The sequence below is a fragment of the Malurus melanocephalus genome, unplaced genomic scaffold (assembly GCF_030028575.1).
Source record: "Malurus melanocephalus ecotype Western Australia unplaced genomic scaffold, MMel_1.1 scaffold_540, whole genome shotgun sequence".
NCBI lineage: Eukaryota > Metazoa > Chordata > Aves > Passeriformes > Maluridae > Malurus > Malurus melanocephalus.
The window spans coordinates 406,333-431,060 of record NW_026623772.1 but is presented as its reverse complement, the minus strand read 5'-3'; the positions used below and the strand labels follow the sequence as shown (position 1 = coordinate 431,060).

At 52.1% G+C, this 24,728-nt stretch overlaps 1 protein-coding gene across 1 annotated transcript in view; it reads right to left on the bottom strand.

Moving 5' to 3' along the window:
- The window catches only part of POLE (DNA polymerase epsilon, catalytic subunit), a 29,509-nt gene extending 6,369 nt beyond the window's left edge, over positions 1–23,140 (bottom strand). Inside the window, exons 1-34 of the mRNA XM_057381907.1 lie at positions 22,902–23,140; positions 22,395–22,475; positions 22,274–22,318; positions 22,043–22,135; positions 21,393–21,547; positions 20,632–20,773; positions 20,254–20,334; positions 19,888–19,995; positions 19,369–19,479; positions 19,025–19,110; positions 18,234–18,353; positions 17,384–17,516; positions 16,672–16,785; positions 15,700–15,912; positions 14,888–14,995; positions 14,094–14,222; positions 13,186–13,288; positions 12,945–13,091; positions 12,228–12,373; positions 11,310–11,458; positions 10,834–10,926; positions 10,034–10,178; positions 9,422–9,579; positions 7,424–7,619; positions 5,138–5,352; positions 4,782–4,884; positions 4,503–4,583; positions 4,305–4,427; positions 3,999–4,217; positions 3,518–3,727; positions 2,260–2,403; positions 1,798–1,938; positions 810–963; positions 624–730 (exon numbers count right to left, since the gene is read on the bottom strand). Of these exons, the coding sequence (XP_057237890.1) occupies positions 624–730; positions 810–963; positions 1,798–1,938; positions 2,260–2,403; positions 3,518–3,727; positions 3,999–4,217; positions 4,305–4,427; positions 4,503–4,583; positions 4,782–4,884; positions 5,138–5,352; positions 7,424–7,619; positions 9,422–9,579; positions 10,034–10,178; positions 10,834–10,926; positions 11,310–11,458; positions 12,228–12,373; positions 12,945–13,091; positions 13,186–13,288; positions 14,094–14,222; positions 14,888–14,995; positions 15,700–15,912; positions 16,672–16,785; positions 17,384–17,516; positions 18,234–18,353; positions 19,025–19,110; positions 19,369–19,479; positions 19,888–19,995; positions 20,254–20,334; positions 20,632–20,773; positions 21,393–21,547; positions 22,043–22,135; positions 22,274–22,318; positions 22,395–22,475; positions 22,902–23,132 (4,584 nt within the window). The 5' untranslated portion in view covers positions 23,133–23,140. The remainder of the gene's footprint in view (positions 1–623; positions 731–809; positions 964–1,797; positions 1,939–2,259; positions 2,404–3,517; positions 3,728–3,998; positions 4,218–4,304; positions 4,428–4,502; positions 4,584–4,781; positions 4,885–5,137; positions 5,353–7,423; positions 7,620–9,421; positions 9,580–10,033; positions 10,179–10,833; positions 10,927–11,309; positions 11,459–12,227; positions 12,374–12,944; positions 13,092–13,185; positions 13,289–14,093; positions 14,223–14,887; positions 14,996–15,699; positions 15,913–16,671; positions 16,786–17,383; positions 17,517–18,233; positions 18,354–19,024; positions 19,111–19,368; positions 19,480–19,887; positions 19,996–20,253; positions 20,335–20,631; positions 20,774–21,392; positions 21,548–22,042; positions 22,136–22,273; positions 22,319–22,394; positions 22,476–22,901) is intronic.
- Between the last annotated feature and the right edge of the window lie 1,588 nt (positions 23,141–24,728).

Here is a 24,728-nt window from a genome sequence, read left to right as displayed (position 1 = left end):
TTCAACAGAAACCTCCTCTGGTGCAACCTGAGCTTAACTAGACCAGGTTGCTCCAAGCCCAGTCTGCCCTGGCTTAGAACACTTCCAAGGGTCCAGGGGCAGCCACAGCTTCTCTGGGCACCCTGTTCCAGGGCCTCCTCACCSTCCCAGGGAACAATTTCTTCCCAATATCCCATGCAYCCCTGCCCTCTGGCAGTGCAAAGCCATTCCCCCTTGTCCTGTCCCTCCATCCCTCATCCAAAGTCCCTCTCTGGCTCTCTTTTAGGCACTGGAAGGGGCTCTAAGGTCTCTCTGGAGCCTTCTCTTCTCCTGGCTGAACACCCCTAGCTCTCCCAGCCTGGCTCCAGAGAAGAAGAGCTCCAGCCCTCATCAGAGCATCTCTGTGGCCTCCTCTGAACTTGCTTCAGCAGCTCCATATCCTTCCTATGTTGTGGAGCCCAGGGCTGGAGGCAGCTCTACAAGTGGGGTCTCACTTGAGCAAGGCAGAGGGGCAGAATCCCTCCCTCCCCCGCTGCCCACTCTGTGGGGATCAGCCCAGGACATAGGGGGTTTCTGGCCAGGGAACGTCCAGCCTCTCACCCATCAAGCACTGCCAACTGCCCACCCTCCATGGCCCCCCTTACCTTGTCCAGCACGAAGACGGCAGCCTTGCGCTGCGAGGGGATGAAGAGGCCCAGGAGCGCCTTGCTGCCCTGGGAGCTGTGGTACAGGTARATGTGGCGAATGCTTCCTGGGGACACAGAGCACAGAGTGTCAGTGGTACCCATGTGCGCCAGGTGCTCCAGRACCCCTCTCCCAGGATGCCTCACCTGGCTCCAGGTAAGTGAACTGGGCCAGCGAACGCATCTCCAGGTGCTCGATGTCAAAGGTTTCGGCCTCTCGCCCTGCCAGGTGCCGGACAAGCTGCCTGCTGACCATACACACACAGCCCAGCTGGATCAGGGCACGGAAGAGCAGCGGCACCTGGAGTGATGGGGAGACATGTGATGGAACAACTGCTACTAAGCTCCTCTTGGGGGCTGGAGACGTAGAATAATCCAAATTAAAACCCACAGCTAGCACATATCTCAGGTRCCTTTGGAATGAGTTTGGTATTATTAGCCTTGCTAAAAGTACAGAATAGGTTTCTCAAAATCTGTGTCTTCCTGTCTAGGCCCAGATCCTACTGTCAAGGTACTTGGGAGGATGTGTGGAGCAATATTTGGGCAATCTTGCCACTTTCAACTTGTGTTTTGTTATTCTGAGGCAGAGGCTCTCTCTGAATCTCTAGATAATTGGCACGGTGAGAGATTCCCACCTGCATTTTCTGTACTGGCAAATAGAATTTTAGCCTCATTGCTTTGTACAGAATTTCATTTAGGTTGTTCTTGCTTTTCCTGAACTTTCAAGTTGCATCCTGTTCTTTTTTCTAAAGATTTCACAACTTTCTCTTAGAGGACATGGCACTCAGATGCTCAGACTTGTGTACCACTCCACATACATTGTTTTTTTCCCCAGCTTTACTCCAAATGTCCCTTCTCTTTCCTGGTTCCAATATCATCAGGCTGGCTCTGGATTAATTTAGAAGAAGCTCTCCATTTCTTTCCCCAAAGTTTGCTAACTCCAAATAAACCAAAGTCCCTTTCTTGACATACTGTAAGCCATGTGCTGATATTCAGCATTTCTGTCCATATAAGCGTAACTCCCAGTTCCCTGGACATTGTGCAGGGTCTTGTATTTTTGGTGTCTCACCACTGGAGCTCAGACTAATGAGCTACTGCTCAGCAATTGTTAAAGATGAGCACSTGGAGGAGTTACCTGTGTCTCATAGACTCCCTCGATGTCCGGAGCAGAGAGGTCGGCATTGATTTCATTGATGTGCTCTTGGTACATGTCTTCGGGGACAGAGTATTCATACAAGTTGTAAACCAAGTTTGAGCGGGGCAGGATCCTGTTTACCTGCCAAGGTAAGGGACAGCATTATTGGGACACATCCCACCACTGCCAGAAGCCAAGCACTGAGCCAGGCCAGCTCCTGGTGCTCCTCTCTCCTAAGGAAATCATGGGTTATGCTTATGCCGGTTACAAATTCCCATAGCAGAAAACTTGATTTCCAGGCAGGCTGGGATTAGGAGAGGGACCAGGGCCTGGATCAGGGATATCCATGGGGCGGGRGAATGAGATGTTGCATGGCAGATGCTTGTAACACATGCTTGCAGGGGAGATGAAGTGCTTTATCTCAGTACAAGCAGCTGTTTCTCCTAAGGGACAAGTCCTCACCTTTCTGTAGGCTGTTCCCTCCTCTGGCTTTGGGACACGCTGGTTGACATAGAAGACACGGGCAATGCTTAGCTTGATGCAGTGCAGGTCACTCCCTATCAGCGCCCACAGCCGGAACAGCCCAGGCTGGCTGGTCTCGGCGATCTGCAGGACATGGGGCATGAGGTCAGCATTAGCAGGAGATCCAACATGCTGTAAGTGCTTATATCTACACTGCAGAGTGCTCTGGGATCTGTGGGATCAGCTGGCAGCTGAAAACAAAGTGGGGGGCTTAGAGAGTCATCACTTTCAGCTCTGGAGTCCCTGTGTCCTGTTACTGTCCCAGGGTACCACGAAAAGAAAGCTCTGCCTTAGGCTGGCCAACCAACTACAGGGAATGTCACCCAAGTCACTCTGAAGTCCTGGACCCGCAGCTCTGAGACCTTTCTGGAGGATGAAGTGGGTGACAGAGGCGGGCTTAGGTGGCCACCACACATAACAAAGGTTTGTGAAAACACTTGGATGGCACCACCCCACCTCTTCATTTGTACATTGGTTGCTTCTAGGCMCCACTGGATTCCTGTGCCCAATCCTCAACACAGGATGTGGACATACTGAATAGTGAAGGGCCACAAGGAGAAAGAAGGGATTGCAGCATCTTTCATACCAAGAAAGGCTAGCAGAACTGGGATTGTCCATCCCAGAGCAGATGAAGCTCAGGGGGATGTCATCCACATATGTATACCTAAAGGGAAGTGCAGAGAGGACAGAACCTGACTCTTCCCAGTGGTGCCCCCTGGTAGGACCAGACATCATGGGCACAATGCAGAACACAGGTGAGTCCCTCTGCACGTCAGAACCTTTTTCCCTGCAAAGGTGAACCTGGTCCTGGTTGCCTAGGGAAGGTGAGCACTCTCCATGTTTAGAGACATTCCAGGACATGGTCCTGGGACCCCAGCTCTGGGTGGTCCTGCCTGAGCAGGATGTGGGACCAGCGGGATGCCAGAGCTGCCCCAGCCTCAGCTGATGTTTTTGTGGTTCTATGACTGTCCCACTGGCAGATCTACACGCACATCTCAGAGTCACCAAGAATGACCCTGTGGGCACCTGTTTCCATCCAGATATGCATGAGTCTGARGCTCTGCAGCCCACTTGGGCTCCCTAGAGCTAACACCTATATGGGATAGGTCAGGGTTCCTGAGCTTCACCATCTGATCAAAGAATGTAAATGTGGGGCTTGTGTGCCAGGCTGCTCCATGGTAGGCTCCCTCCCCAGTACCTGCACGACCTGCCAGGGCAAGTCCAGGATGCTGCGGGCTGTCCGGCGCAGGTAACTGCTCAGGCCTTTGGAGAGGGCATCGCGGACCACTCCTCCACCTGCCACCACCCCACCGTCCTCCAAGCGCCGCCTCTTGCGCCGCTCCTGCCGCTGCCGAGCCTGCAGCTCCCACTTCTTCTGGTGGAAGCGCAGCCAGACCAGACGCTCTTCCTGAGTGGGGTGACAGCAAGCATGAAACCAGCACAGGCTTCCCAGCCCCACAACATCGTACCRTACAGCCCAGTCCCCAGTCCCACATCATGTTCCTTCCTGCCCCAGCTGCCAAGCCGCAACCCCCCTTTTCTCTGTCAGTGATTGCATTTCTGTCTCCTGGTAATATATCTCCTTCTATCCCTGAGCCACATGTGCGCATAGTATTTTGGGAAACCCAGGCTGTTTGGATGGATGCTGGGGCGTCTCCTGCACAATCTGTTTCACCTACCTTGGTGGTGCCAAGGGGTGGAGGTGGGCCCAGGATCTCCCGCCAGGACTGGGACAGCTCCAGGTCCTGGGACAGCTTCTGGCTTTYCTCTGCTGCAGGTGTGCGCTTCCGCTTATTTGCAATGGGAACCAGTGGCTGAGGGATCTTGACAGCCCCAAAGTCCTCTATGTCACCCACCTGTGAGCTGGGTGTCCCCTCTGCAGGCTGGTTGGCAAGAACCTGAGGGTGTAAAGAGAGCAGCAGGATGGGGGCTGCAGGAGAAAAGCCCCACTGACACTGCCAGCACCTTCCCCTCACCCTATTTACCTGTCTCTTGCCTTCTGAAACAAAGAGCTCATTGATTTTTTTCTGTTTGTAGACATCGTTCTTCTCCAGGAGTTTCTTGTGAAGCCAGTCTGGGTGCCGGACCCGTGGCACTGGGTTCTTTACCTGGAGAGAAGCTCTAAATCACACCGAGTCCCCGACAAAAATCMTTCCTCCTGCCCACCTCTCACTGCCCTGTACCTGCTGCAGGGCTGCAGGAATGGTGATGATTTTCTGGATGGTGCTGCCCAGTCTCTCGATATAGTAGTCCCAGTCCAGGATCTGGGAAGAAGGCAAAGCTCGGGCAGTGAAGAAAGCCAAGCAGAAGGGCCCCCAGACACAGGATGAGGCGTCCCTGTAAGCACCCCCACCCCAGCCCCCTGCTTTGTGAGCACAGGAAGCCACTGTCCTGGTTATGCCTCCAAAAGGATGAACTCCAGGTTCCAGATGTGGGGCCATCTGCAGGGATGCTTCACTCACCGCACGGATGTTGAAGTCCTGCAGTGAGGGGCTCTTCAGCCATTTTCGGAGGTAATGCTTGCGCACGCTGGGCTCTGCTTGGAAGATGGCAAGGGGGATGGCCCTGGGGAAGGCAGGAAAGCAATGTCCTAGCACTCCACAATCCACTCTCCCAGCCTGTGGAGATCCTCCAGGCTTCTCAACCTCTGTAGGCCACTGGGCTACATGGTGTTACCCACTACCCTGCTCAGAGCCTGTGCCAGGCTCAGGTGATAACCTGGCCATGCATTCCAGCTCCCTCCCTCCCTGCTCCCTGACCAGCCCCTTTTGGTTTCTACCACACTGCCAGAAGCCATGGCCTCTCCAGGTGGGGCTACCTCTCAGTGACCGGAGACCCTTCTGGTTTCTTGGAAATGATGAAGCGACAGCTCAGCCCTGCATCCTTCACCATCTGGTCCCCCAAAAACTCTGCCAGGCGCTTGGCAGTGCTGATGGAGGTGGACTTCTGCTCCCCGTAGTCTTCCAGCTTGCGTGACATGGACCGGTTCTCAGAGATGAGCTCAAACAGCTCTGAATCAGGCATGTTGGCAGCCTGAARGAGAAGGAAAAGCCCAAAGTTTGCAAGAACTTAATGCTCAAACCTTGCTCCTTTTCCAGGAGCAGGAAACACCACACACAACCAATGTGCTTCTTTGTGGGGAGCCTGGGAGTTGCTTCCTGTTGCAGTTGCCAGTGGGATCTACAGAAAAGAGGGAGCGTGGGTTTCTGGCTGGCACCAGTCTGTGCCATGGCTGAGCTGTGGCAGCACAGCTTTGYGTTGTGCACGCGAAGCTGGGCTCACCGAGAACTTGCTGTACAACAGTGTCACAAAATGAAGGACTGTAGAGGACCAGAATAAGTATGTTCTGTCTCAAACATTCTGAACATCGCTACAGGAAAGGTGTAATCAGAGGAAAGGGTTCTGTGGAGGTGTGGCAATGCTGTTCTGAGCCAATTGCCTGCCATGCCTTAAGACTCGTGCTTAGTCACCTCTCCAACTCACATCCAGGAGAAGGGCTGGCTGYGCATGAAAGGGAGCAGATAGGTCCCCTCCTCTCTCTTTTCTTTTTCTCCTCTCTTTCTCTTCCACTTTCTTTGCCTCACTGTTTGCCCCAACTCTGGACTATCCACGTGGCATGACCAACAACAGGATCAACATGGATCTAAGGACTGGTGATATTGTTTTCTTCCCTTGCTTTACCTAAGCAAAGCACAGCCATCATATTCTACATCATACTGTGTACTRAACCCTGATGTGGGAGTGGGGAACWTGTATAAAGGTGTGTTGCAGCTTGTTAGGCAGTACCCTTGAATATTGGTGGTCTATTTTGGCTTGTGAGCCAGGGCCTTTTGAAGAATTGTGGTGGGAGTCAAGAACTTATGAAAATGTTCTGTACAAAATTAAGGGCTTGTTTGCTTCCACCCTTGTGGAAGTCTCTTGTAAGAGTTGGCTTGTTGGTCAACACCTTTTGAATCTAAGCAGTGGGCTGGCTGCTGGACCTACAGTGACTGTACAATAAAACTAAAGAGTTCCTGACATGTCTGGTGTCTTTGTTCAACCTGATGAGAATTCATGATGAACATCATGCCCCTGACCAGTAGGTCATGACAAGGACCCAGCCAAACTCTCATTCCCTCCCACCCCCTTGTCTAACAGAATCACAGAACTGTTTGGGTTGAAAAGCCCTCTAGTATCACTGAATCCAACCATTCCCCCAGCACCACCACCAYTAATCCATGTACCCAGGTGCCACATCCACACAGCAGGGATGGGAACGCCATCCTGTGGGCAGCCTGTGCCAGAGCTGSAGAATCCTTTTGGAGACACAGTTTTCTCTATTACTCAACATAAACCTCTACTGCTGCAACTTGAGGCCATTGCCTGTCATCCTGTCACACGTTCCCTGGGAAATGCCTAACTCCCTCCCGGCTGCATCCTCCTGTCAGGGAGTTGTGCAGAGCCAGAAGGTCCTCCCTGAGCCTCCTCTTCTCCAGGCTGARCACYCACAGCTGCTCCTTAGAAGACTTGTGCTCCAGCCCCTTCCCCAGCTCTGTTCCCTTCTCTGGACATGCTCCAGCCCCTCAATATCTTCCTTGATGTGAGGGGACGAAAACTGATCCCAARGGTTCAAGATGCTTCACCAATGCCCAGCACAGGGGGATGGTCACTGCCTTGGTGCTTTTGGCCACACTATAGCTGATCCAGGCCAGRTGCCATTGCCTTTCTTGCCCACATGGGCACATGTTTAGTCACTGTTGACCAGCACCCCCCAGTCCTTTCCTGTTGGGCACCTTTCTAAACCCTCTGCCCACAGCCTGGAGCATTCCAAGGGGTTGTTGTGACCCCCATGCAGGACCTGGCACTTGGCCCCGTTATACSTCACACYRCTGGCCTYGCCCCCTGGATCCAGCCTGTCCASATCCCTCTGCAGAGCTTCCTGCCCTCCAGCAGATCCACACTCCCACCCACCTCAGTGTCATCGGTGAACTGACTGAGGATGAAAGAGGTACAGGGGACCATCGACTCTGTGCAAGCAAAGTCCACCCTCCCACAGTGCCCAACCAGCTCGGATGCTCCTCCCCAGGCTCCACCTCGGAGTGCAGACGTGCTAAGCTCTGCCTACCTTGCTGTAGAGCACATCCAGCCAGTAATCGGCGACCTTGGCCACGGAAGCGTAGACCTCCTCCAGGGTGGTGCCTTTCAGAAAGGCTTCAAACACAGATGACTGGAATATCTTCACCAGCTGCAGCTCTCCACGGCGTTTCACCTCAAACCCCTTCAGCTCAGCCAGGGAGCCATCCTCGTTGAACACAGCATACCTGGGAGAGAACGTGGGTAAACCTGGCCTGCACCAAGGGACATGTCCCCCACMGTGCTGCTGGTGTCCCTCCTGTCAGGGCGCTTCTGCCCACATTACTGTGGCACCACCCAGCATGTTCAAAGGAGCCACAGCAGCACCTGGATAATCTCAAATATCTACACCTTCTCTAGCAACCATTTTACCCTGGTCTGGAAAAGCAAATCAGCTCTTGACCCAGCTCATCCACACTGTCTCATCAAAYCATGGGAGAAGGGACCTTAAAAATTATCCTGTCCCATGTCCCTGCCACAGACAGGGACACCTTCCACCAGACCAGGTTACTCCAAGCCCTGTCTGGCCTGGCCTGCAACACTGTGGGGCAGCCACAGCTTCTCTGGGCAACCTGTGCCAGGGCCTCTTCACCCTCCCAGGGAACAATTCCTTYCCAATATCCCATCCATCCCTGCCCTCTGGCACTGGGAAGCCATTCCCTGTGTCCTGTCCCTCCATCCCTTGTCCCCAGTCCCTCTCCAGCTCTCCTGGAGCCCCTTTAGGCCCTGCAAGGGGCTCTGAGCTCTCCCTGGAGCCTTCTCTTCTCCAGAAGAGCCTTCTCTTCACCCCTAGCCCTCCCAGCCTGGCTCTAGWAGGACTCCAGTCCCTGAAGCATCTCCATGGCCTCCTCTGGACTCAATACAGCAGCTCCATGAGCACCCTAAAMTTGAATGCAGCACTGAGGATGAGGTGTGGCCTTAATTGATGGAGGATGACCTCGATTACATACAAGTAAGGGTGGGAGATGARAGCCCAAGCCTCTTTCCCATGGGGAGAAGATATCAGGAAGAGGTTTAGAAAAAAAGGAACTGTCAACTCCAATGCTGGCAGAGGCTTTGAGTGGAAACTGGAACATTTCTCCCTCTTGCCTTTTCTCTTGCATTGTTTTGACTTTCAAAACCCTGAAAAATATCTGTATGTCTCAAAAAGCCAAACCACCACCATGGGAATGATCAGTGAGGAGAGGGGATACTCAAACCTGCTTGGCCAGCCCTTCTCCCACCTGCTACATTCCCCATCAGCACAGCTTTTTCTTCCTCCACCAACCATGGTGCCTGGAGCCACCTCCAGGGTGTTGTGCTTGGAGAGTGACCAGGAAACACATGCCATTTTTAAGATCCCCAAACTACAGGAATTCAGAGGCCCTGAAGGATGAGGGGGCCTATGAGCACAGCCCACTCAGAGTTGGACAACACTTTGACTCCTGCAGAAGGAGTCTGACTGCCTGGAGAGGGGCACTGGCAGAGAATGCTGTGTGCTGTGTCCTGTCAGGGATTAAGCACAAAAGTCCAGAATTTTGAGGACAGAGGGTGCTGGGGATAGTGAAAGCATTTTTTGGAGTCAGACCCAGGTCTGTGGGCTGTCCCTCAAAATAATGGATGCTACTGCTCTAGCTCACATTCTTGATTAGGAGGTGGCAAAGAAATCAGTGAAGTTTGGGTACCACTATCCTATCCCATCCCATCCCATTCCATCCCATCCAGTCAAAGTTCTCGTGCCTGCCTCAGAGCCAAACAGGGAGATGTCTGGTCATCAGGTCGGAGAAATGTCATTTTGCTGTTATCTGCTAAAATTTACTGCTATTATTTAAATTTACTATTTAAATAGTTGCTGGATTCAAAGATGATCTGATGTGAGGAACTCGTCATTTAAAGCCAGTGAGTCAAGCGCTGCTGGGGCGGGGACCAACATGTACTATATGCACAAAGGCAATGAGATCCTGTCTGTTATTTAGGGAAAGAGACAGTATTTCAAGCTTTGAAATCTCACCTTTTCTTCAGCTTCTTGCCCTCCTCTTTGGAAGCTGGAAGGATCATGGCCAGGTATGGACCATCCACTTCAAAAAAGATGCTGTTCTCTGAGCGCGTGACATAGGTGAGTGAGGCTGGATCCTGCAGTTCCTGGTACTGGTCATTTGTGAAGCCTTCCTATGGCACAGCCCCGGAAGAACAGCTTCAATCCASAGCTGTCTGGTCAAACCAGAGGATGCCCCTGGGACACACCTTGCCCAAAGGGACCCTTGTTAACCTTTCTGGGAGCTACAGCACAATTTAGGACTGAAAAGTCAAAACACCTGTCCTGCCTGTTGAGAAGAAATAGGCTTTGGACCCTAAAATGGTATTTTCTTATCTTACAGAGCCTGGAGTGAGCAGAGGATAGGTTTAGACCTTGCTCTGGACTCTCTACCTGCACGGGTAATCATGCATCTAACCCRGTCTCTCACAGACTGCCCTCTCTGYTGGGGACACTGAACCTCTTTTTCCACTCAGATGCTCTCCAGGGTCATCATCCCTGAAGTCTCATTCACTACACAGGGAGTGAAAATGGAAGAGGGGCTCTCCCCACCTCATCTTCCCAGGCCTGGACAGGYGCCAGACTCACCTTCACCAGGATGTTCAGCATGGCACCTGGGTAAGAGATGGTAACTTTTGGCTTCTTGGTATTGGTTGACTTGATGACAAAGTTTTCTGGGAAGCTGTTGGGAAGGACACACCAAATCCCATCGGTATCCAGTTCCAGAGGTCTCCTAGAAAGGAAGGAAGGAAGGAAGGCCACTGTCAGGAGCAGAGTGGATGAGAGCTGATAATCCGTTCTGTGGCCCCCATAAAGACAGCAGCAGCCTGTTGCACCCATTCTGTTTCCTTTTGCACAGCAAATCCTCAAATGCAATACAGCAATGTCAGGAATCTGAATACTCTGAGAATCAGAGAATCACAGAATAGTTTAGGTTGGAAGGGACCTTAAACTCATCTCATTCCAACCCCTTGCCAAGAGCTGGGACAACTTCCACTAGACCAAGTTACTCCAAGTCCTGTCCAACCTGGCCTTGAAACACTTTCAGGGATGGGGCAGACAAAGCTTCTCTGMGTGACCTGTGCAGAGAAGAATTTCTTCCCAATATCCCATCTAACCCTGTCCTCTGGCAGTGGGAACCCATTCCCCCATGTCCCACCACTCCTGGCTGTTGTCCAAAGTCCACCTCCACCTCTCTTGGAGTACCTTTAAGCATTTAAAGGGGCTCTAAGGTCTGCCTGGAGCCTTCTCCAGGATGAACACCCCCATCTTTCTCAGCTCTTCCTCATAGGAAATGTGTTCCATCCGTCTGAAAACTCGACTGTTGAGCATGCTCCCACATCTGTCCTAGATGCAGACGGACATTCCTCAGCTCAGCACGCACTCACCCAATCTGCTCGATCAGCTCTCTGGCCTGGGTGATGATATTTGCCCCTGTGAAGCACACAATGCCAGCCATTTCCATGGAGTACCAGCGAGCTCTGTGAGCAGAGGAGTCACAGTTAAGAGCAGGACATGCTCCCTCCAAAACCCAGCTATGGAAGGGCAGGAGGATCTCCAGGGGAAGGAAGGAGGGCAAGGAACACATCAACACTGGGCCTTGAAACATCGTTCTTCTATGATTTTGTCTACGTATGATGCTCCAGAAAAGCTGAAAATGCACTAACAGACAAGATTCTCATCATTTAATGTCTGGTAACAGTCTCCAGGATGAGAAGTCAGAGGTAGAAGCAAGAGGAGAGTATTACAGTCAGGACCTACTCTCATCTTGGTGCTTCGGGAAGCAAGTGATTATCTCACCAGGACAGTCCTGATTKCCAAGGGTGCTCTCTAGAGGACCCTGGATGGCCTAGGGAAGACTTACCCTTTCCGCATGACGTATCCATAGAAGGAATTGAGGATGCACTTGTGGGCCAGCTGCAAAGAGTCATAGAGGATCTCCATGTTTTTGCAGCGTTTCACTTCAGAGGCATCTCCTGTCTCCACTGCTGCAGACAGCTTCTTCTTCCACACCTGCACGCCAAGGGCAGAGTTGGGACAATTCCACATATCACTACTGGTGGCACCCAACTGGTTCCACTTAATCCCAGTATAGCATTACAGCTCTACAGGACAATCTTTGCCAAAGATCAGCATAATGAGTCAAACATCCCATTTTCTTTTGCAGCATGGGAGGGGTTGGCCAGAGGTACTTTCTCACTTGTCAGAAGAGACTTGCAGCTCCTGCCATTTACCAGAATAAAACCAGCATCAGCTGTGCTGCATCATACATGCAGGGAAGAACCCATTACAYTGCCTGCTGCAATCTATGATGTCTGGCTAACAGCAGAACCACCAGTGTAGGAAAAGCCTCTCTGCCAGCCCTATGATTCACAGCAAAAGAGGCAGCTGGGAGCAACTACAAAGCAACAGGCTCTTTAATTAACTCTACCACATGTAGAGCCCCAGAGCCTCCTAGAATGGTTTGGGTTAGAAGGGACCTTAAAGCCCATGTCAGCCCACTCCCTGCCTTGGGCAGGGACACCTTCCACTATCCCAGGTTGCTCCAAGCTCTGTTCAACCTGGCCTTGAACACTTTCCAGAGATGGGGCAGCCACAGCTTCTGTGGGTAACCTGTGTGAATGCTTTACCTCCCCCACAGGGAAGAATTTCTTCCCAATAACTAATACAACCCCACTCTCTATCAGTGGGAAGCCAACCGAGGAATCCTTTGAGGTTTTAGCATGGCACAGGAGGTCTCCAGCCTTGGCAAGACTATTTGACCAGCACCCAAACTTAGTACCTTGTGCAGCCCCTTGAACTCGTAGCGGCGGTCCCGGAACGCTCGCACTGTGTCTACGTAGAAAGAGTTCTCTCGCTGGCAGATGGTGGTGACTCGCTCCTCCACCTTGGTGACGTGGATCTTCTTGTACGCCTTGCGGCAGTAATCTGGCCAAGGGAGRAAGCAGAGGGAGGGATGAGTGCCCTGCTACAGAGGGATAGGCACATTAGGGACAGGGGCGCACTAAGCATAAGGCATGGGTGTGCGGGGGACAGTCCTATTGCAAAGGGAGACAAAGATCCCAGGATGGAAAGAAGCAGCACCTCTTTAGGTGGTAGAGGGCAAGGGGGAAAACAAACTAATCATATGGCCCCCCTACAAACCCAGGCTCTGCCCCCAGACAGCTGGGTATTTCTGCTGGACAGCATCCTTCCAGGTGATAAGATAATGAGATGTTTCCCTTTCATTAACTGGTTATAATTCGCAGCCTTACAAAAAACGGAGCCATTCATATTTCAGGTCAATTTGCGGATCTCCAAGACAAAGGAAAACACTGACAAGAGATACCAGTGCCTGGCTCCTCTTAGGAAGCACACATGAGTCTGTTGGGATCTGGGAGAAGTTCTGAGACAACCTAACCTGACCCCACAGCCCTAGGAGGGTCACTACTGCTGAACATCACTCACAGTCCAGGCTGCAAAACACTGCCAGGATCATGACCTTGAGTCATTTTTTTACCTGCCAGACGCTTTTTCTCATACTTGGCTTGTTCTTCCTGGGAGAGCTCATGGAAGGCACGGGGTGGTCCATCGGGAAACAAGGGAGGGAATTTCTCTGATTCCAGCTGCTGCTGGATGCGGTGGTACTCACTGCGGCTGGCAGGCACTGCAGAGGARGGCAGTAATCAGTCTCCCAGGGGAGAAGCAGGAATTTGGCTCCATTTCTGTGGGCTGGACTGCGTGGTCCTTCCTGTACTTACTGAACTCTCCTCTCCATTGCCATGTCATCCGGCGCTGGCAGTTGGCACCCGGTTTGTTGAAGTCACAGGCAGCACATGTGGCCTCATCCACCATGGCCGAGGGCTGGATGACACAGGTATTAGTCAGAGGGGTCAGGTCCCCAAATGACAATTCATGCCAGAACAGGTGCAGAGTGGCAGGACAGCACAGGTGTGAGCATCAGAGATGGTACTCAACTGAGTTCCCCTTTCCAGASCCTTTCAGGTGCACAAGCCCCTCAAAACAATAGCTGGGTTTTGGGGAAGAGTTCCAGCTAAAGCTGTAGCTGAGTCTTTGAAGACCKGGCCATCCAGAGAAGGGCAATAGAACTGGGGAAGGGGCTGGAGCAYAAGGCTGATGAGAGAAGTGGCTGAGGGAGCTGGGGAGCTCAGCCTGGAAGAAAGGAGGCTCAGGGAGGACATTCTTGCTCTTAAATTCCYTGACAGGAGGGTGGAGCCAGGTGGGAGTCAGGCTCTGCTCCCAGGGAACAAGTGAGGAAATAGCCTCAAGTTGTGCCAGAAGATGTTTAGGTTGGATATTAGAGGAAAACCTTTCACTGGAATGCTGGTCAGACACTGGCACAGGCTGTCCGGTGTGGCATCCTTCTGAAGGGATTTAAAAGCCATGTGGATGTGCCCCTTGGGGACATGGGTTAATGGTGATGTTGGCAGTGTGGGCAGAGGGGTTGGACTCAATGGTCTCAGAGGGCTTTTCCAACTAAAATGATTCTGTGAYTCCACAAYTCTATGGAAGCTTGACCAAATTTCACACCCAGCCTTATCTGCTTCCCCTGCCCTGGGCAGAAAGTTCAGCCCTTGATGTTAAAGGGATTCAGAGGGACCATCAAAGTCATCTGGAAGTCAGGAGAGACAAGGTTGATGTTACCCACCTGCAACCTGTTGGTCAGAATGATGTTGGGGTACATGGCCCCCACGTCCAGATGATAGATAAGGGGACATTCAATTCTGTTGGGAACATCCTTCAGGGAATTCAGTTTGACTTTGATTTCATCACAAACCTGTGGTGAGATAAAGAGATGTGAAAATAGGGCAGGAAAGAGTTAATGAGTCAAATACTTGTTGAATTTGGCTCTTCTTCACAGGGACACCTGCCACAGGCTTTGGGGATGGATCTAAAGGACCAAAAGAGCAGATCAGGGACTGACCACTGGTGCTTTACATTTTGGTTTGGACCTTCAGGGTGAGCTTTTCTGTAGGGATACCTGGCAAGTGGGAGCAGTTGCTTCCAAAACACGACTTGATCGAGGAGGTTTTCAGTGCAAGTGGGTTAATGGAGACAAAAGCAAAGACCAAAGGTCCCCAGTCTGGTGCTGCCCTCCAAGAAAACTCCAGACTTGGATTTGGAGAGGGGAAACCTGCATTTTTGTAGCTGGTAAGAAGTGGGGAACAAGAGGGGCAAGAGTATCTGGGGTATCTGAGGGATCTATTTTTTCCCTGAATTCTTTCCCAGCTCTCCGACTTTGTTCCTKGTTGAACCTGCGAAGGGAAAAGCAGGAACTGCATCCCTCAGACAGGGCAGACAGCCTGATCCCCAGACTGGGCCACAGGACTCGGGATGGGCTTCTTAATCCCTCTTTGTAAAGCATAAACCAAACCCAAAYAAGCATTTTAGAGCTGCAGCCCCAGTTTCCTGTGCAGCTCAGCCATACTGTGGGTGCTGTACCTCCTGGAAGTTGGTGACCTGATTCAAGGGCAGACCCTCCTCCTCTTCGATGGCGTGCCGCAGGGTCTTCTCCACATGCTGCACCAGGAAGTCAAAGGCAGCAGGATTCTACAGGGACATGGAGATRGCAGTGAGAACATGGGCAGCTGTACGTGTCTGCAGACTGGCAGCTCCTGCCCTGCACCCTGTCCCTGCTTGGCTTGGGGACTTCTAAGCTGTAAGTGACATGTTGAGGCATTGGGGGAGGTGATGGAGGTAGCAGCCTGACCCACGAACAGGTAAAAGACCTTCAGGAAGTGTTAAGAAGAAACTCAGGTTGAGAGAGAGGAGAGGACTCCAAGAGACAGAGACATAACTTCCAAGAAACACTGGCTGAAAAACAAACCCAAAACCCCACTTCACCACCACCCCCTGCTGTCAACAAGCTCTGGCATGCTTCCAGTATGCGACTGCTCTCCCAGTGAAGCACAGATGGCCACTTAGAGGCCTCCTCCCATCCTGTCCCAGCCCAGATTCAGGTAGCAAGGGTCTTCTGGAGGTTGCCAAGCATTGGAACAGGCTGTTGGWGGGCWGTGGTGAAATCACCATCCCTGGAAGTGTTCAGAAGACATGCAGATCGGCATTGGCAATGCTGAGTTAACAGCTGGACTCGGCAAGATTAAAGGGCTTTTCTAGCCTTATTGATTCTGTGGTCCTAGGTGCTCCTCAAGCCCAGCAGGGGCACACTGGAGATGACAACTTCCATAGTGGAAGGGCTGTCCCATCCCACCACGCTGCTCCACGAGAACCGAGGCTGGCTGCTGGCCCATTACCATTTTGAAGCGGCAGGGAATGTCGCTGCGGAAGACCCCGGATTCCAGGGCTTCCACGTGGCCTCCCACATAGGTCTCTGAGTCCAGCACATGTCCATCTTCTGTAAGTTTGTTGAATTCCTGCTCCTGCTTGTTGGGGAAGATGATGTTGGCATGATAGGCCTGAACCATCAGCAGTGCCTCACACAGTGTCCCAGATCCTTTTCTTAACACCTGCGCAAGAGAAACAAAAGCTGGTTTTAAATTCAAAAAGAGTAGATTTAGATATTAGGAGGAAATGCTTCCCTGTGAGGGTGGTGAGGCACTGGACTGGCACAGGTTTCCCAGAGCAGCTGCTCCATCCCTAGAAGTGTTCCAGGCCAGATTGGACACGGCTGGTCTAGTGGAAGTTGCCCTTGACAGGAGAATGGATGAGATTATCTTTAAGATCCCTTCCAACTCATACCAGTCTGTGATTCAGCACAAGTGCTATCCCAGCACAGGCAAGACTGGACTGTCACACAGTGAGTGAGTTGGACAGCTTCAGCTGGTGACACATTTGCAACACCACTTCAKTGTCAAATGTTTTTGTCATCTAAAAAGGATGGGAACAGACTAACATCTTCTACATGCTTAGCACTGACAGCTTCCCAACCATTCTCCCTACAGATGACAACAGCCATCAGGACACCCAACTCTGCATGGCCATGACTGCAAGTGAACTTGGCTGAGCACGGAGCATCAGCCACTCTTTCTTGCTCCAGCCCTTCATTGCCAAATCTCAGGTGTCATCTGCTTACARTAACCTATCTCCAAACACCCCACAGCTGTGGGAGAAAGGAGTAGCCTTTAAATSCACCCTTCCTTCCTGCCTGCCACACATGCAAAATGTCCAAGCAGTGGGAATCAGATCTGTGGCCAGAGCATCCCTGCACTGTGGGAGACGTCGCACTTCACCCAGCAAAGACACCATCATTTTGGGAAAGCACTCACCTCATCAGGCTCCATGGGAATGATGGTACACAAGGCAAAAATGAAGGGATGCACATACTTCATATACATGTAGTAAGTAGCAACAGCATCTGACACTGAGTAGGTGGCCAGGGTCTATCAGGGAACAAGAGAAGCAAGTTAATCCCAATCCCAAGTGACAGTGGCTCAATGACAATGATCTTTCATTGCTTTCTGCTGGACATTCTCATATCAGCAGAAAGAAAGGAAAAGTCTRTTTCTCCATAGGCTGTGAAGAACAACATGTTTTCTTCTAACACCATCCTGCTTTAGCTCTAATCAAACAGCAACACATCAGCTCTGACTGAGAAAGAACAAGGAAGATGAGCTGAAGGCACAGAATCCGCTCAGTTTGGGTCACAGGAAACTGCTCCTAGGCTCATCAGAACCTCCTGCCTGTGACACCTGGAGCAATAACCCTCTCCAGCTCCCCCAGAAGGTCTCAATTCTTTGTGGTGTTTCTGATTTCAGTGGTGCTTTTCACCCCACACTGATGTAAATACAGAGAAAGCACAGTGCAATGCCAGGGCCAGAACTACTCCAGAGGAATCCTGCYCCTTCTCCCTGAGCTCTAAGGTTGGAAGTTTGGGGAGACAGATTCAAGTATTTTTGCAAAATCCACTTTAACTTAGAGGTTCAGTCACAGTGCAATTGCTGTAGGCTGGTTTTCCCATAGAGCACAGGAAGCCAATACCTGAGGCTCCTCTGTGGCCATCCGGCACATATCCTCAGGGTCCAGCTCCACTGGATCGTAACCCAGTTTTGCTTTAGCTGCTGCTTTCAGGTTGTGACTTCCCACTGGGAGGTAACTGTCTCTCTTCACCCACCTGGACAGAATCAGGAAAGTATCAGTTTGTGCAGAAAAAACAGCCCTGACCTTCAAAACAGGGTCAGGATTGTGATGGGGACCTCGACTGYCACAGGAACCTTTCACCAAGGACAGCCCAGCATCCAAGAACAATGGGGTATGAGGATGTCCAGCTTCAGCTAGCCCAACCAGAACAAATCCCACTGTCCATCCCATCACCACTGCTCATAATTTCCACCTTCCAGTTCCCTCAGTGGCTTTACAATAAACATTTCACCACGGGAAAAGACTCCATCASAATTGCAGAGCCCAGACTGCTCCACAGGGGAAAACCCACATAAAACCCYAAAGTTCTCTCTCTCCCATGTGTCCTTTCCTCTTCCAGCTGTGTCAGGAGGCTGGTAGGTAAGGCTGTAGTCCCCTTCCCTGCTCCAATGGCCAGATCTTAACCCACTCCCTTTCTCCATCCTCCCAAATCAGTGATCAAACATCCAGACAAAGGATCAAACATCCATCCCTGGGAGCCCTTCAGGGGAAGACTCTACTGCTCCTGTGGGAAGCAGCATGCCAAGGGGAAGAAGACAACACAGAAATGGATTATCACACAGCTGAAGGTGTGGCAAAAAAAGCTTCCAACAGAGAGAATGAGAAGAGTATTCAAATACGACCATAGGTATTTTACCCAAACTGAAGAGATAAAGACACAGCTGAGTGGTAGAGGGGCAGCACTTGGTACCTCAGACAGTCCATGTGGATGCACTGGGATGCCTTGTACTCTCCCTGGCTGTCCTTCTGAAATCCAATTTCCTGATACATATTAATTCCATGTACTGCTGCTCTTGCTTCCACAAAGGGCCTGGGGAAAGAGGCAGCATGAAGAGAAGGAGCCAAACAGCTATTTGCCTGCATCTCCAACAACCGTTCCACCAACCACTTTTTTACAAACTGCCGGAAGAATTTTTCTTTTATCTGGTCACATGGAAGGACAAGTGGACACAYCATTCCTGGAAGTGTTCAAGGCCAGGTGGGACTAGCAACAACCTGGTCTAGTGGTGTCTCTACTCATGGCAGCTGGGTTGGAATAAGATAATTTTTAAGGTCTCATCCAACCCAGACTATTTTGTGTTCAAGAAGCAAACCTGCTCGCTATTATCCTGCATCTGGATATGAGATGGATGGTGGAGACATGTRGTCTCTCTTCCCCTCCTTCCCCAGGCTTGTCTGTGCACCTCTCTCAATATCCTCCAGATCTCTTTTGACCCTCTCCCTGCTTTCCCAAGACTGGGCTCATCCACACACTGAGATTCCCACATTGCCARGGGCTTAGAAACAGCTTGGGCAAGTGGATGGGACTCTTCAGAAACTCCTACTGCCAAGCCAACGACCACAGAATTTGGTGAGGCGCAGGATGTGACCATTCCGTATATATCCCACACTGTCTGAACAATGGATGTTGAGGATGGAACTTGACCCAGCCCTCTAGTCCAGGTGACACTTTGCCAGCTCAGTTGTCATCCCTGATCTTACCAGTCAAAGAAGTCTCCATTGTATGTGACAATGATGGTGGGTTTGGTCTCCTGGACATGTTCAAACCACCTCTGGATTAAATGAGCCTGGGATGAAACAGAAAAGACATGTATTTTAAGGAATTTCATCTCCCCCACAGAGGTGGTGKATACCACATGGTTTGTTCTGCCCTTCCCCTTTCCTCTGCACTTAGCCCAAACCTTACCTCCCTCACCCTTATTCAGAAGAAATGAAAGCACAGGCAGCCCTGCCAGACTTAGCATGCTCCCCAGGGAGGCAATCCACAGGGAATGCGCCAAAAAAAAGCCCCAGGCATGTCAAACTCCAGAGCAGAACTGACTTACCTCATCTGGTTCATTAAAGACACAAAATGGACCCTCATACTCCGGCTTGGGAGTGAACTCRAAGTCTTCAATGTCCTCTGAGACAATCTCCCTGTTTGTGATCAGGTAGCCCTGAGGAGGTGACAAGGAGGCAGTGAGGAGGACTGGGGCCGCAGGCAACTCATAAATGCTGTCCAAACAATGGGATGCTTTACTCTTGGAAGCCAGAGCTTCTGTCAAGGGGGAACAACTCTTTGGGAGTTATCCATTGAAGCATCATTGACCATTGGAAAAGAAGGCCATGGAGTGACAACATGRGACACCAGTGTTGTCCCTCTCCACAGAGAACCAGCAACCTGGGCTGGGTTCCATGAAACGCAGTATCTTGTGTGTCACCCAGACTTCAATGCTATTCCCACAGCCACACACCATACAGCTGGCAGCATGGCAAGTCTGGAGCCAGCAGSATTGGAGGGGAATGCTGGTCTGCTTCCTGGCTTCACTAGCTGAGCCTGGGAGAAAACACCCTGGTATCCTTACCTGCCCATCAATCATGTAGGAGATCATCATGATCTGGTCTGTCTCTGCATCAGGAAACTTCAAAGGGAGTTTGGTTGTTTCAATATCAAAGGCAAGAACAACGGGATCCTGGGCAGGACCAAATCCATTAGAAAATATTCTAGAGTTGACTTGAAGTTAAAGGGTGATTCCCACCAAACCTGGTGCTGGCCCAGTGAGTGAACCAAACCTCCCTGTAAATCATTTTAGTGCTTTATGAAGCCAAAAATCACCACCCAAGCCCAGTGTTYCCCCTGCCACCACAGTTTCACATTGGCAGCATGTCAGAAACCAGTCCCCTGGGRCAGACACATCTGCACAGAGGACACCTGCCCGCCCAGTGCTCACCGGCCGCTCCACGAGGTCGTCTCGGCGGGTGATTTCGGGGGGGWAGGTGTTGCCCCGGTATCGCACGTTGTACCAGTGAGCCTGTGCAGAGATGAGGGAGGGCAGCGCATTATGGCAGGGCCACATTCCCGTGTCATTGTCCAGCTGCTGCGGATGGAACTGTGGCAGTCACAGGCAGCCCAGAAGAAAGGCTCAAATTATGGCCATGCACCAATTAGTTAGCTTTTCTGTGTGCCATTAACTAAGGAGAAGCCCAGCAGAACAGAACTGAGCTCTAGACATGAACTCATTGTCAGCAGTACTTTTGTAAAGGTGTTGGAGAGAAAAACCTTTTCTGCGCTTCAGGACTGTGGGAAAGCAAAGCTCTTCTCTACTCACCACATGAATCTTCAGGTCAATGGAAAGGCGAACGTGGTAGGGCACATCATACTCCCGCATATCCACAATGTTGTCCATCTGGTTGGAAATTTTTTTTGAGGCTCCTTCCTCATCTGTGCTTAGACTGCCCCCACTCAGAGCACTGAAAGAACAGAGGGAACCGGCTGCCTTATCCATGTGTCCATCTCCCAGGTGTCACCAGGGATGCCCACTGGCACTGGTGATACCAGCAGTAGGAGTCTGGGACAGGAGAGAAATAGAAATTGTTGGATTTTTTTCTGTCTTGATCACAACTACAAGTAAAGTTGTCCATTGCCTCTCAGGATCCTTTTACACGGAACAGGCAAATTATTTGACAGGCAGCCAGAGATACCACCACATCCCATCAGCTCTGGGATTTCCTGATGTGTAGCACAGAGGTGGAAGATATGGGTGGCAGAGAAGCACAGCCGGGATCAGACCCTGGCAGGACAACACCTCTGAGGACAGCTGGGAAATAATCAAGATAGCCTGATTATTAAGTAGGTGGGGAGACACTGGCACAGATTGAACAGAGAAACGGTGGCTGCCCCACCCCTGGAATGATCAAGGCCAGGCTGGACATGGCTTGGAGCAACCTRGTCTAGAGGAAGRTGTCCCTRCTCATTGCAGGTAGGTTGGACTAAATGGCCTTTAGAGGTCTCTTCCAACCCAAACTATTCCATGGTTCTAYGAATTATTAACATGAGAGACTGACTGAATCCCCTACGGGGTGYTCCCACCTTGACAGCATGGCCGTGTAGACATCATTCGCCTGGTCCCGCTCCCTGTTTTTCCTCACAGCAGGAGAGATCTCCTTCCGCACCTTCACCAAATCCTCCACTGTGTTGAAGGACAGCTTGATGTAGTTCCTCTTCAGACCCACCAAGTGGTTTGGCTGCAAAACAGCAGTTCAGGGATGGGCACCATGAGAGAGGGATGGAAGGCCAACAAGACTGACGCAGCTACAAGMGGTGCTGATGGGTGGGACAGTAAAGCACTGAGGAGAGATTATGGTGGGTGTGTCAAGAGCACAAGAGCAGCACAGCAAGGGCCCAGCCAGCCATGATGCTCATGCAGGYACCCACAAGTGGGATTTACCCAGGGAAAAAGAGGAAGAATGGGCCTAGCATAAGCAGCATYCCCCTTCCTTCAACCACTTCACTTCCGGAAATTAATGTCCTGAACATATTCTCTGAAACAGCTGATGTGTTCAAGGAGAGGAATGTAGTTATGCTGATAAGCAACTAGTCATTATAAACACATTTCTGAGATGCCAAAGCAGCACTAGGAGACTTTAGTCGCGCATGCTGTTTTCTCTCCCTGCTCATCCCTTTCTACATCACTAGAGCTGTGCAAGATCAAAAAAAAAAACCCACAGAGGGATACAGACCAGGTCCAAGTCCTCTTTGGGGACAGTTTCCAGCTTTGCAATCTTCCCTTGGAACTTCTTGGAGAGGAAGGAGGACACTTCCCGCTCATAGCCCTGTCAAGAGACCCTGGGGCTCAGTAGTGCATCTCTGTCCTCGGGAGGAGACCTTCCCAAAGCAGGCTGCCCAGGAGGTCTTGAACTCCCTAAGCTGCTCACTCATTCCCTGTGGAGCTCAGTCCTGCCCCTCCTCACCTTCTGGGTGGCGATGTAGAAGTAGGGCTTGTAGGGYAGGGCCACCTAGAAAGGAGCAGGCAGACGATGGTGACAGGTCTCCTTCTGGGACACTGTACCCACCTGTCCACCCCGTACCCACCTTGAAGCGGCTCCCATCCTCCTGGATGAAGTAGTAGTCCACTGCGCTCACCGACCGCCGGTCCTCATCCAGCACCTCCGTCTGCCCATGGGCATCAGGACTCAACAAGGCCCCTCCATGAGGCTTCCCCGGCACCTCACTACGGGCCCCTTCCTCCTCGGGGCTTACCGGAGGCCTCTKTGTAGGACTTCCCCTCCGGTAGGGCCAGGGAACCATGGGAGGCCCAGTAGGGACATTGGACCTCCTTCCCCGCGTAGGGCTGGGGTCTGTCTCCTCTCTCGGCCCTATCGTGGGTCACCCCAGGCAACTCCCTCCCCCACGCCCTATGTGGGGTATCTCGGTGGGACACTCCCCCCACACTCCGGGCTGTATCGGAGGACTCCCCATAGGACCCCTGTAGCCCAGCGCTACCGGCGGTAACTCCGTGGGACTACAGAAACCCCTCCCCAGACCCTATCCCCGTGCCCCATCTGTTGCCTGCTCGCCCCCCGCCGCGCCAGCCCCTACCGGGTGCATGTTGATGAGCCAGCCCGTCCGCTCACCGGGCTCCGCGGGCCGCTCGAAGCCGAACAGCGCGTCCAGCCGGTCCGTGCGCTGCGCCCGCTCCAGGCGCTTGAGCGCAGACAGAGCGGGAGCATCGTCACGACCGGACCCCGCGCCGTCCGCCGGCTCCCGGGGCCCGCCCGGCCACCGCCCCCGACGCGCTGCCTCGGGCTCGGCGCCGTCCCGCTGCCCCATCCCGCCCGGCCCGGGCCGCTCCTCGGAAGCGCCGCGGGAGAAATTTCCCGCGCTGCGCCCAGTTCCCGCGAGAGCGAACCCTCGCCCCGCCCCCCGGCAGGAGCACCAATCAGAACTGAGCCCCGCCTCCCTCACGGGCACATCTGAGCAATGGCGGGCGGAGCGCTGGCCCCCATCCCGCCCCCATCCCGCCCCCATCCCGCCCCCATCCCGCCCCCGGCCAGGCAGGGTGCGGTGTGTCCCGGCCCGGAGACAGGGACAGCAGCCCGGTGCTCCCAGCGGACAGCACTCCCGCCCAGCCGCCTGCTGGGAGCCGCGTCCTGCCCAGGCCCACGATGTGGCTGCTGCTTTCCCTGTTGTGGATTTAGTAGCACCGAAGGTGAGCATATATCGCAGAGAAACGCACATGGACGCAGAGGCACACACATAGACGCAGGCGCAGGACACCCAGGACTCACAGGCATTGGACACACAGAGGGCCACCTGCAAGGTGCTGCTGTCATCAGCACCTTGCACAGGACCCACATCACACACCAGCCCCCATTCCCACACCCCTCCCCATGTCTGGTGTCCCGCCGGTTCACACATTCAGCAGTGGCAAAGCCCAGGCTGATCTCTCTGAAAGGGCCAGCGCCAATGGGTTTCTGGATAGCCCATGGATTAGTGTATCCCCTTCACTGCCTCCCTCGTCATCTGGTGGTCAGCTCTGTGTACCCTGTGTTCTCATCTTCCTCCTGTTAATAACACCCTGGTTACGGGCTGGTGAAGATCCTCCAGGCTGAGACACTCATAGTCTGTTTCCACAGTGTCATGGTTTAGCAAYAGTATTGTTCAATTCAGTGTTCTCATTGAAATACTCCAAACTATGCACCACTGTACAGGTGGCTGGAGAGGAGGATTGGAGGCACAAAAGGTAAAAATGGGCTGAGGTAAGAATAATTTACAGGAAACAGAACAGTAACAGAAACAGTATTAATAACAGAGTATAAGATGGGAATGATTCACGTGAKCGCACACCATGTGGAGCCTGATGTGAACTGATCACTTGCTTCATGCTACCAGAAGGGACCCCATCCCCCACGTTGACCATGATATGAGGTGGTACAGAATAACCTGTCTCCTGGTTATGGCTCTCCTGGCTACTGCAAAAATTAGCCCTGTCCTGGCTGGAATCAGGACACCCAGCAGTGTGCTCTCAGAAGTGTGTTTCAGAGAAGGAATAAATAAAACATAATTCCTGAGAGGCCTCATTTCACAATGCACAAATCCACAGAGAGGTGAGGACCGTGTCACCACTTTCCAGAAGCTCCTTTGAGCTTCCCAAAGTTGCTATCTCCACTYAGTGTACCTGAGCTTGACCCAGAAAATCTCTTTGTAGATCCTGGCTGCCAGAGCAGACTGTCCTGCCCYGAATGGCATGTCCAGCAGCAGGAGATTTGGATCAGTGATGGCATTCAAATGATCCAAAAAGGACCTGACTTTATGGATGTGAAGAATGGAATAAAAAAACATCCTGCTGGCTTTCTTCTGGACGTGCAGGAGCTGCTGTTGAGTCAGACTTTCCCTGAAGGTGCAGGGACCTGTGTCTCTTCGCTT